This window comes from Rosa chinensis, chromosome 5 (assembly GCF_002994745.2).
Source record: "Rosa chinensis cultivar Old Blush chromosome 5, RchiOBHm-V2, whole genome shotgun sequence".
Lineage (NCBI taxonomy): Eukaryota > Viridiplantae > Streptophyta > Magnoliopsida > Rosales > Rosaceae > Rosa > Rosa chinensis.
This window is the reverse complement of record NC_037092.1, coordinates 81,634,215-81,645,322: the sequence shown is the minus strand read 5'-3', so window position 1 is coordinate 81,645,322 and position 11,108 is coordinate 81,634,215. Positions and strand designations below refer to the sequence as shown.

Genomic DNA, 11,108 nt, shown 5'->3' with positions numbered 1-11,108 from the left:
ATTGCAGTGAAACCAAACTAGGGAGAGGGTAGTGTTTCTTAGTTCAGTCATTTGTGTTTCAGGGTCTAAGCTAAGAAGTCAGAAGACTTAGTTGGAGCACTGATAGTAATCTCTACAAGTCAATGTCAAGCTGCGTGGAACTCCCTGAAGATATTGTAGTCAAGATTCTATGCCGGTTGCCGGTCAAATCCTTGATGTAATTATAGAATGGATGTATGTATTTCCCAATTAACGGAATTGATCAATATGTCAACAACTTTAGAAATCAGTCTTAGGAGTGCAAACCTATTCGCATCCTAATATAGGATTGCAGTTGAATTTGAATCCTAATTGAAATTGCAGATCTTTGATGACATTATGATTTATTCAATTTGCCAAACCATCCAAAGTAAAATCATCACACATAACACAAGATCTGTTGATGCAGTAAAACCCTCCAAAGAGGTAAACAACTACGGGCACTATGCCGGTGAACAATCCACTATATGAATAAGAAAGTACATAAAGATCTTACACAACTCATCTACTAGAACCAATCTAGTGGGCAGTGGTGTCTTCTCGTCTTTGCTACTTTCAGATCAGCGAACTTGTTCTCCTTTGTCAATCTTGAGATGGCATAACTCTCACCTCAGTTGTCAATCACCTCAAGGCACAAATCATGCATGAACTACCAACACACATGAAGCATAAAACCAAAAAACTTTTTTGACAGAAAAAGCTTGGGATTTGATAATCCTTCAAAAGCTAAACAAGGAACAGCTTATGAAGGATTCTCACATGAAACTTTAGCTCAATGCTTTCTGAAGATAAAGGCAGAAAACTCTCAAGAAGGCAACGACCAAATATTCTGATCTGTTCCACACCTTGAACAACCCTAAGAGAAACATATATATAGGAGAGGACGAGCTAGGGTTTCTGATATACATGGGCTTCATGACTTCCTTTAAAAAGCATGGATTAAAATAGAATCATCATTTAGAAAAGCCCATAAACCAATTTAAGAAAGTTTGAATGCTTTTGATTAAACCATCTTAAACAGCACAGATCAGTACAATAGGATTGCAAAGAGGATCGCATCCTATAATAGGATTCAAAGGCAAGTTCAGTCCTAACCACTTTACAAGCATGCACATGTATGCAAGACATACCTGATTGATGAGAGTTGTGCATGAAGCATGAAGCATTCCATTCTTCTAAGGATCCAAGAGTAGAAAGTTATTACATGAAAACATGACTCTTGGTTGTTATGCTTAGGAAATGCCAATCAATTAAACATTGCACTAACAATCTCCCCCTTTGGAATTTCCTAGGCAAAACAACATATACATTTAATCATACAGAATAGTTGATCCTATACTACCATGACCCAAGAAATATGAACTTCCAAGTTGTACTCTACACACAAGAAACATAACTCCAGTGAAGAACATGTATGGTTGAAGTGGTGTTAGCATAAGCATATGAAACATTAAGAACATTAAACTTCCAATCTCTCCCCCTTTTTGCCTGGAAAGGACAAAGGGACCAAAGCATAATGTGCATAAGAGTTCACTCCCCCTAAATTCAATACTCATGTATTGGTAGCAGCGGAAACAAACATTAATCAGGGGGCTAGGAATAAAATGTCAAACTGATCCTGCAATAGAATTGAACCTTCAAACACTCTTGAATATCAGTATGTTATGACAGCTTTCAAAAGATCAAGAAGAATATGGAATATGTTTGAACCAAGGTAACCTGCACTTTGTAGCAGACACAATTAAGAAGAACCAAGCAGAGATGATGCATGAGACAGACAATTACTACACACAGAGCAATCAAGCAGAGCTTTTCCAAGATAACATCAACATGAACACTTCTCAAGAGCATCAACCCGCAAATTGAAAGAGAGCAGGTCTCAGTAACGAAACACTATTTATTTCAAAACCAAATTGAGTTAGGGTACTAAAAGTGCTATGCTGAAAAGTGAACCCAGATCATCAGAGGCTTTAGAGAGAGTATCACGAAGAGGCACAATATACATATAAATGGAGACATGATCTATAAGGGCGCATTGAGCGTTGAGCAACGGATATACTTTTTTTTTTTTGTTGCGACCCCCCGCTTTCCTTTTTATCTTTTTTTATTTTAACAGAAAGATCATGAGTCAAACCATCCCCATTACGACCTGAAACACACTAGCTTTACAAGGCAGGTGTCCCATCTACATTTGGAGATAGCCTGACTTGCCTAAACCACCACCGTTTTGACCTGAAACACTCTAGCTTTACAAGCCAGGTGTCCCATCTACATTTGGTGGTAGACTGGATGTCTCCTTGAAGAACAACTGGTGCCATTACAAGAGTGATAACTCGGTCTGCATACCCCACTCAACATCTTAGGTGTGCAAGTGCAAGAGACAAAGCAAGCCTTTAGTTGCCCTAAACACAAGAAGAGAGGGAAAAGAATAGGGTTTAATTCTGGACCTTTAAACACTCAAAAAGCAAGAACAAATCACTACAGGAGAAGGCCAAGTGATGTAACTAAATCTCAGTTCATGAGTTGCTCTTGAGGTGATAATGTACTACAATGCACATGTTAGGATTGCAACAGAACACGCATCCTAAACTAGGATTGAAATAAACCTAGAATCCTAAATGCAGAAAATGCAACAAATATGCAGATAATCAAGTAACTCGAAACTAGATGAGGACAACAATAATCAAATCTATACTACATGCAAACACACAGCTGCTACAAGCACAAGTTAAAAACTGGGAACCAACTTAATTAGATCACAAATTCTAATGAATCACTTGAGATTGTCAATACATACTTAATCCAAGGGCATTGAAAGTTGGCATTCATTTAACATGAACTCAAGTGCAAGAGAACTTCTTTCAGCACCATTGAAACACCACATGATATGTTCATATTATTAACCTTGTCAACTTACCAAGGCATATTGAGTTGTTGGTGCCAAAGTTCCAGACCAATTTTTTATTTTAAACTTTGGCAACCTAGCTTTCTTTGGAAATTGAGCATCCAACCATTCATGAATTAATCCTGCAACTCAACACTCTCAACCAAAAATACCCGTGAGGCATGGTATGGTATGATATAAAATCAAAGCATACACTTCAGTTTTTCTCTTCTTTTTTTTTTTTTTTTTTAAATAAAGTCCCTACAAAAACAAAACTCAAAAAGAGAAAAGAACATCCTTATAGAAAAATGCAGAAATAAACACAAGCTACTAAGATCTTAGGATTGAAAAGCATATTCAGTCCTAACAAACCAGAATATATTAGCAATAACAAAACTAATGTAAACAGAAAGACACTACTCCCCCTATATATGTGCTTATGATGGAAAAATCATGCTATTGGCAACCAAGAATATATTTTTCACAAGCACATATTGGAGGAGTTCACTTACCTGTATGTGGAAGCTTAGAAAGATGAGGCTCTTTTCGTATCCAGACTTGCTTCATCTTGGGCATAGGTGAGAATGGAACTGAAACAAATCTTGCTATCTTGTTTACTTCTTTCAAAAGAAATTCCAGCTTTTCTTGAAGATATTCTTTCTTTTTGTTCATGAGTGGCTTCTTGTCACTCCAAGAATTTTTTCTTAGTTGATTGCACCTCGGTCTTATATGTCCTCGCTTTCCACAATGATGACACACAGGCACAAAATTCTTCAATATTGGTCTTGGTTCTTCAAGCACAGAGAAAGTAAATTGTGATGAGGAATGATCAAAGCTTTTTACAAACTTGGTGACATGCTCTCCTTTGGATGAACTTTCAGCATCATATCCCAGGCCATGTTTATCTCCAAATTTTTTACCAATCATTAGAATATTTTCCAACTTTTCACCACTTGAAGAATCACATCCAGCCTTGGTTTTCATTTGCTCAAGCTCATATAATAGACAAGCCTTTTCAGTGTATTGCTCCTCAACTTTGTCACATCTCTCTTGGTACTTTTGTTGAAGGGACTAAAAGTCCTCCACAAGAGACTTTCTTACTGCATCACCTGCCTCCAATTGGGATTGAAATCCAGCTTCAGTCCTACTGACATCAGTCTTCAAGTTCTCAACTTCATTACTCAACTCTAAATTTCTTTTCTTCAATTCTTTTGAAGCTTCAGACAACATGATATATTGTTGCATTACTTCCTCAAGATCAAATTCTTCAACTTCAGACTCATCACCAATAGTCGTTAATCCTACCAAGGCCACCACTTCAGAATCACTATCAAGCATAGAGTCATCTTCACTGTTACTCCAAGTAACATTCATTGCTTTATTCCGTTTATTCTTGGACTTCTTCAAGGTATTTGCACACTCAGATGTAATGTGACCAAACCCTTCACATGCAAAACACTTTGGAGCATTGTTGTTTCTTTTTTCATGAGCTCTTTCAAACCTTAAAACTTTATTACCTGGCTTTTCTTTTATTCTTGTATTCTTGGAGCTTGAGACAAACCTTGATTCACTTCTTTTGGATTTCCTATCCTTGAGAAATTTTCTGAATTTTCTTGTGACAAGATCAATTTCATCTTCATCAGCATCCTCTTCATCTGTTGACTCATCTTCAATGTCTTTCTTCACTTTAAGAGCTATGCTTTTGCTCTTCATTTCATCAGGGAGTTCCATCTCATATGTAGTTAAGTTTCCAATCAATTCTTGCAGATTATAGGTATTCAAGTCCTTCGACTCTTGAATGGCTATTTTCTTGGAATGATGTTTCATAGGAAGAGACTTGAGTATTTTCTTGACTATTCTGTGCTGAGGTATGGGATCTCCTAAGTTGAAACAACCATTCACAACAACACTGAGCCTAGCATAGAAATCAGCAAACTTGTCATCATCACCCATCTTCATATTTTCAAATTGCTGGATAAGTTGTTTCTCGAACAGCTGTAGTGCCTTCATGAGTAACTTGGAGAATATCCCATGCTTGCTTTGCAGAGTAACAATGAGAAATAAGTTAAAATTTATCAGAGGATACCACTGTGAAGATAGAGTTTAATGCTTTCTGATTATTTGTACTCTTGGTGTTCTCATCTATAGTCCATTCACTTATCGGCTTCTTAACTTTGGCTTCAACAATAGAACTGCCCTCTCCAATCTCTTTTGTGTCAACTTTTTTAGTCTTAGTTGGATGCTCCCAACCACTTTCAATAACAACCCATACAGCTACATCCTTTGCCCACAAAAAAGCTTTCATCTTAGCCTTCCATGCTGCATAGTTTGTTTTGTCATCAAGAAACGGAGGGTCACTTGTTGACCCAGCTGCACGATCACTTATACCTTCCATTCTGTTTCCTTTGAGGATCTCACTAAATCCTTCTAGTGACCTGCTTTGGTACCAATTGTAATTACAGAATGGATGTATGTATTTCCCAATTAACGGGATTGATCAATATGTCAACAACTTTAGAAATCAGTCTTAGGAGTGCAGACCTGTTCACATCCTAATATAGGATTGCAGTTGAATGTGAATCCTAATTGAAATTGCAGATCTTTGATGACGTTATGATTTATTCAATTTGCCAAACCATCCAAAGTAAAATCATCACACATAACACAAGATCTGTTGACGCAGTAAAACCCTCCAAAGAGGTAAATAACTGCGGGCACTATGCCTGTGAACAATCCACTCTATGAATAGGAAAGTACATAAAGATCTTACACAACTCATCTACTAGAACCAATCTAGTGGGCAGCGGTGTCTTCTCGTCTTTGCTACTTTCAGATCAGCGAACTTGTTCTCCTTTGTCAATCTTGAGATGGCACAACTCTCACCTCGGTTGTCAATCACCTCAAGGCACAAATCATGCATGAACTACCAACACACATGAAGCATAAAACCAGAAAACGTTTTTGACAGAAAAAGCTTGGGATTTGATAATCCTTCAAAAGCTAAACAAGGAACAGCATATGAAGGATTCTCACATGAAACTTTAGCTCAATGCTTTCTGAAGATAAAGGCAGAAAACTCTCAAGAAGGCAACGACCAAATATTCTGATCTGTTCCACACCTTGAACAACCCTAAGAGAAATATATATATAGGAGAGGATCGCGGACGAGCTAGGGTTTCTGATATACATGGGCTTCATGACTTCCTTTAAAAAGCATGGATTAAAATAGAATCATCATTTAGAAAAACCCATAAACCAATTTAAGAAAGTTTGAATGCTTTTGATTAAACCATCTTAAACAGCGCAGATCAGTATAATAGGATTGCAAAGAGGATCGCATCCTATAATAGGATTCAAAGGCAAGTGCAGTCCTAACCACTTTACAAGCATGCACATGTATGCAAGACATACCTGATTGATGAGAGTTGTGCATGAAGCTTGAAGCATTCCATTCTTCTAAGGATCCAAGAGTAGAAAGTTATTACATGAAAACATGACTCTTGGTTGTTATGCTTAGGAAATGCCAATCAATTAAACATTGCACTAACACTTGATCCGGTTCACTTGTGTATCGAAACGGTGGCGTTCTATTATCATTTCTGATCCTAAATTTGGAAAATCTCACCCCCAACTAGCTTCACAGCTGGGAACCCTCCGCAGAAAAGTCCTCCCTCACCTCCTACCCTGCCGTCATAGGGCCAGGTTCGAGGGCCCATGCCAGTTGGAAGTCACCCCCTCTATTTCAATCCTTAGAGGATAAGTTTTCAGTAAAAAATCTCACATTCCCATCTGAGGAGATTGACGGGATGGAAGAAATGGGCTCCTGCAATGGTTTGGTACTTGTAGGCCAACCGTATCGCGATCATTACGAGAACTTGTCTATCTGGAACCAATCTACTGGATTGTTCCGCAAGATTCCTAATCCAAGTTTCAGGGTGAAGTCAATGGGAATGTGTAGAGACTATATAAATTATGGTTTTGGTCATGTGTCCGCCAGCGACGACTACAAACTTGTCTTCATAATACCTGCCCCCGGTGATATGCTGGAAGTCCTTATCTTCTCTCTGAGTGCCAACATTTGGAAAGTTATTAGAGCTCCTTACTCGTCATGGCCAGGCCGGATTAGTGGGCAGGGGACTTTTTCAAATGGAGCAATTCACTGGGTCATTCCCCGCGGAAATGAGACTTTGAACCCAGTTATATATGCTTTTATTTTGGCAGAGGAGGACTTCCGGCTAGTGCCATTGCCACCTGTTCTGTGGCAAATTGAAGAAGGCAGAAATCAGACAGAGATAACAACTCTGGTTCATTTAGGAGGATACCTTTGCATATGGTCTCTGGACCGGAAGGCTGAATCTTGGGTTAAACTCTTTCAATTTCATACACACGATCTCCGCCATATCTTTTCTGGATACTGCCTATGGGATCTGTGTTTCATTACAGAAAGTGATACGATGGTGTTAATACTGAATAAGGAGTTGTTATGGATTGGATGCCGTAACGAAGAGAAGCCGGTCTGCAGTGGAAGGTATAGGCTTGAGAAGGTACAGCCTAAGGTGCAGAGCCTGGCATTTTATTTTCGCGCGACCGTATGTGATGAAACTCCAGTTTCTATAGCTGAATGATTATAGTGAATCATTGGGGCATGAAGACTCTAGGCCTGAAAAACTAAGAAGCAGAAGTGAAGAGGGATTGCTGTTTGCATTTAGATGCTGCTTGGTTTATTTTATAAATATTGTAATTTGAATTCTCCACCTTTGATGTTAGTTGAGTTGACTTAATCCTTGTGTGTTTATTTGTAACTGAGCGGAAACTATGAGTATGATTTTATGGTTAGACTCAAACTTTGTGGGTTTGCTCTACTATTCTGATGCTTGGTATGCACAAAATTAGAAGTGGTAGTAAGAATATGCAGCCTAAACAATTCCTTTGTTCACTTCGTTGTAAATAAGATCATTAGCTACGATCTGATCAGCATATTGTAATTTTACTAACTATGAGTGGGCCCTCTGTACGGTCAAAAATCTCACTTTTCTCATACAAGAGAAAAGCCAACGAGTAATGTTTTCATGCAATGGCTCGGTATTTCTAGACGAATCAGTTTATAGGTGTTATGTGAACTTGTCAATCTCACTGAAATAGGTTAGAAAACAATCGCAGACTTGGGTAATGGAGGACAGAATACCTCCCACACCTCTAGCTTCAGGCAACACATCTTGATGCAAATCATCAAACTAGAACGGGGACTTGAGAATAGAATGTATATGTATACAAAGAAACTTTGAGAAGGAATATGCCAAGCGGATACAAATTTTGCTGTGTATAAATGCAATATGGAGAACGTTTATAGCTGAAATAATGTACATCCTCACTTGAAAGAATGATCTATAGCTTTATTTATCCTGGAGAGATTTCTCTAGGTACTCATTCTCCCTCCTAATGACCTCAAGATCTGCTTGTAGTTTGTCTGCATTTAAGCTCCGTGAAGCCATGGCTGCTAGCTTCTTTTCATGTTCAGTCGCTTCTCGACGTATTCTATCAGTTGCCAGGATTTTCTCACGAATTTGTTCAAAGTTCTCGTGGATGCTAGTGAGGAGCCTATAAGCCTGCCTCCCTACTGCATCTTTCTTTGCTTCCCTGAAAATATTGGAGTTTGAATGAGAAAAGGTGCATCAAGAATGTATACCAAGATTATACCTATTTTGTTCTAGTTTCAAGGCACAAAAAGTTTGCAGGTGAAATTTTGTACCTGAAAACAAGCTCATCTACAACAGCATATGTCCGATGGAGGCGTTCTTGAATAGAATTACTCTCTAACTGAAGCTCCCTGGTGTCCTTTAAAATCTGCTCTATATCAGCTTCTTGCTTCCTACTATTTTTTGTGATCTCTTTGACCCTTTCAATATAAGATCTCCTTGATGCCAGTTTGGGCTGCTTCTCTAGATCCATAGTAAGTTGAGTAAGTTCCTCCTCCCTACAGAATCATAATATATATCACCAGTAAGTAGGCAACAGAAGTTATGTAACTAATTACAGAGAGAAAGAAACAAGTCAACCTATAGCATAGTTTTTGGGCAATCTTTTGTGCAGAGTAAAATGGTTGAACTTTTTTATCCATTTTTACCTTCATCATGAAATATGTTCTTTTCTAAAGTTCAAAGTCCCAAGCTAAACAATGAATCACAGAAATTTCGAAGATGGAAGGACCAGAGATAACATGATCCAGCAACATTGATTTCATTTCCAAAGACGTACCTCTTTCGAATTGAAGCTAACATGGATTCCTTTTCCACTTCAAGCTGTTTCAGCTTTTGGAGCTTTTTCTGAGCATCTGGGTTATCTGCACACAGAGTCTCCTGAAGAGTTCTCCTCTTCTCTTCCAAAGGCCTTCTGACAACTTCCCTGTGAAAAATTACTGTTAGGAAATGAAAATTGAAATAAACAATAGCATATAGAGAGTGATACATATATGTGCACATGTGTGCTGACAAAATGTTGTTACACTTTATAAGTTATATTTCTTGTGGATGCTGTACGTTCTAACAGTGCCTGTGCATAATTAGAAAGGGATCCATACAAAGATGTACTTGACAAGTGCAACACAATATCTTTGTTATGAAAATTTTGATAAAAATTGAATAAAAATCTACAACTTACTGCTGTGACTTCAATTCTCCTAGGCGTTGCCTTTGAGCATCCACCTGCTGATTAAGTTTGTCGAGGTAAAATTCAGCGGGATGATCGACATCAAATGCTATATCTACTGCTTCTTTTAACAATGCCAACTCTTCTTCAAGGTGCTTCAATTCTGAAGTCTTTGCCATCATCTCCTCCTCAAGCTGTTTCTCCTGAGGTTTGATTATTTTACTTCTATATCTTATGCAGTAAAAGACTAAACATCAAGAAGAAAGAGCGCCAATGAAAATTTGCCTCTGTCAAATAAACATTGGAAAGCTATATCAAATGAACATACCTCTGACGAATGAAGATCATCAGATCTGCTGGATACATTGTCAATACTCATTTCATCCAATCTTCGCAGCATATGATTAGCATCACAACCGACAGAGGCATCTTCACCCTCGATGTTCAATACTTCAGGCTCTTCACCATTCAATGTGAATTCATCCCATTTCGGTCCAAGTCTGTCATCACCGCTTCTGTGGTTCCCCACATTGCTTTCAAAGCTATCTTCTTTCACTCTCTCCATATCCTCAACACCCTCGACACCACCCCTGCTTCCACTCCTGGACGACTCCGAAAGCCTCTCCACCAAGAACCTTACCAACTTACACGAGTCCTCTTCAGATGGATACAAGAACTGCCTAAGCAACACATATAGTCTGTTTCTAAGCATAATTCCAGCACAGCAAAAATTTCAAGAACTAGATTTCAAACTACAATAAACCACACACAACTCATAAACATAATCGGAACTCCGCAATCTCGACATAAAATTCGAGCAATGTAGCCATCTTTTTAGGTTACCTACGGATCAAGAACTTCATAAAGCTCACTCCTTCGAAACTAAATTACCTAAATTTAGCTTAAGATCTGATTCATCTATCTGTTAAGTGATCTCGCATACTTTGTAATTCAAAAACACAATCGAATTCGATAAATTCAAGTCAATTTCTTCGATTCTGTACCTTGTGGAAGCTCACGTCGCCGGGGTAGCCGAGGCTGTTGATCCCGGAAGCCATGTCCATACAGACGTTGAACTGGTCGGCGACGGAGGAATCGGGGAGCGAGGTCGGAAACGACGAGGTTTGGGCGATGAGGTTGAGGGACTGGCCGCAGATCGAGACCAAAGTGGCCGGCGTGAGGTCTCGGACGGACGACACGTCGTAGGGGACCCGAACGCCGGAGTTGTGGAGCGAGTTCAGCAGTATTTCCGGCGAGTGTTCCATTTGGGATTTTCTGGGTGTTTTCTGAGCTTCGAGAAAGAAGAGTGTGCATTGGCTGTGTTAGACTAGACTGGCTTTTGTGCTGTCTAAGCATTGGCCTTTGCGTTTTAACCGAAGAGCACAATCCGACGTCATTTTCAAAGCATATTTATGCTATTTTTCTTCTTTTTTTAAATTTTTTTTGTTTCCAATCTTTTTATTTTTTATTTTTTTAATAAATAGAGATATCTAATCGTTATAGCTCATAAACAGAGAAAGTATTGTTTGGAGGAAATTCATACACATCATCAAATAAGATC

At 38.6% G+C, this 11,108-nt stretch overlaps 2 protein-coding genes across 4 annotated transcripts; one reads left to right on the top strand and one right to left on the bottom strand.

Moving 5' to 3' along the window:
- The first annotated feature begins 6,708 nt into the window (after positions 1-6,708).
- On the top strand, positions 6,709-7,527 carry LOC112164224 (F-box/kelch-repeat protein At3g06240). Its single transcript, XM_024300450.1, has one exon. It carries the CDS (start codon positions 6,709-6,711, stop codon positions 7,525-7,527), a length of 819 nt encoding a protein of 272 aa, XP_024156218.1.
- A 509-nt stretch (positions 7,528-8,036) lies between these two features.
- On the bottom strand, positions 8,037-10,897 carry LOC112165118 (coiled-coil domain-containing protein 22). Of its 3 annotated transcripts, none has more exons than XM_024301547.2 (6): positions 10,552-10,897; positions 9,876-10,204; positions 9,560-9,741; positions 9,158-9,304; positions 8,652-8,876; positions 8,037-8,539 (listed from the first exon to the last, which is right to left on the bottom strand). In XM_024301547.2, the coding sequence occupies exons 1-6, from the start codon at positions 10,859-10,861 to the stop codon at positions 8,296-8,298; spliced, it is 1,437 nt and encodes a 478-aa protein (XP_024157315.1). In that variant the 5' UTR covers positions 10,862-10,897; the 3' UTR covers positions 8,037-8,295. The 3 variants fall into 3 exon arrangements, with proteins under 3 accessions (XP_024157315.1, XP_024157314.1, XP_024157316.1); XM_024301546.2 differs by having other exon boundaries at positions 8,040-8,539; positions 9,560-9,750; XM_024301548.2 differs by having other exon boundaries at positions 8,042-8,539; positions 9,560-9,750; positions 9,876-10,223.
- Positions 10,898-11,108: the final 211 nt, after the last annotated feature.

Bases quoted from the DNA above. Each gene is read 5' to 3' on its own strand.
- LOC112164224 (XM_024300450.1), top strand. From the start codon at position 6,709: ATGGAAGAAATGGGCTCCTGCAATGGTTTGGTACTTGTAGGCCAACCG.
- LOC112165118 (XM_024301546.2), bottom strand. From the start codon at position 10,861: ATGCACACTCTTCTTTCTCGAAGCTCAGAAAACACCCAGAAAATCCCA. The intron at 9,751-9,875 runs GTATGTTCATTT...ATCAAACCTCAG, and splicing joins ATGATCTTCATTCGTCAGAG to GAGAAACAGCTTGAGGAGGA. The intron at 8,877-9,157 runs GTACGTCTTTGG...ATGATTCTGTAG, and splicing joins TTAGCTTCAATTCGAAAGAG to GGAGGAGGAACTTACTCAAC.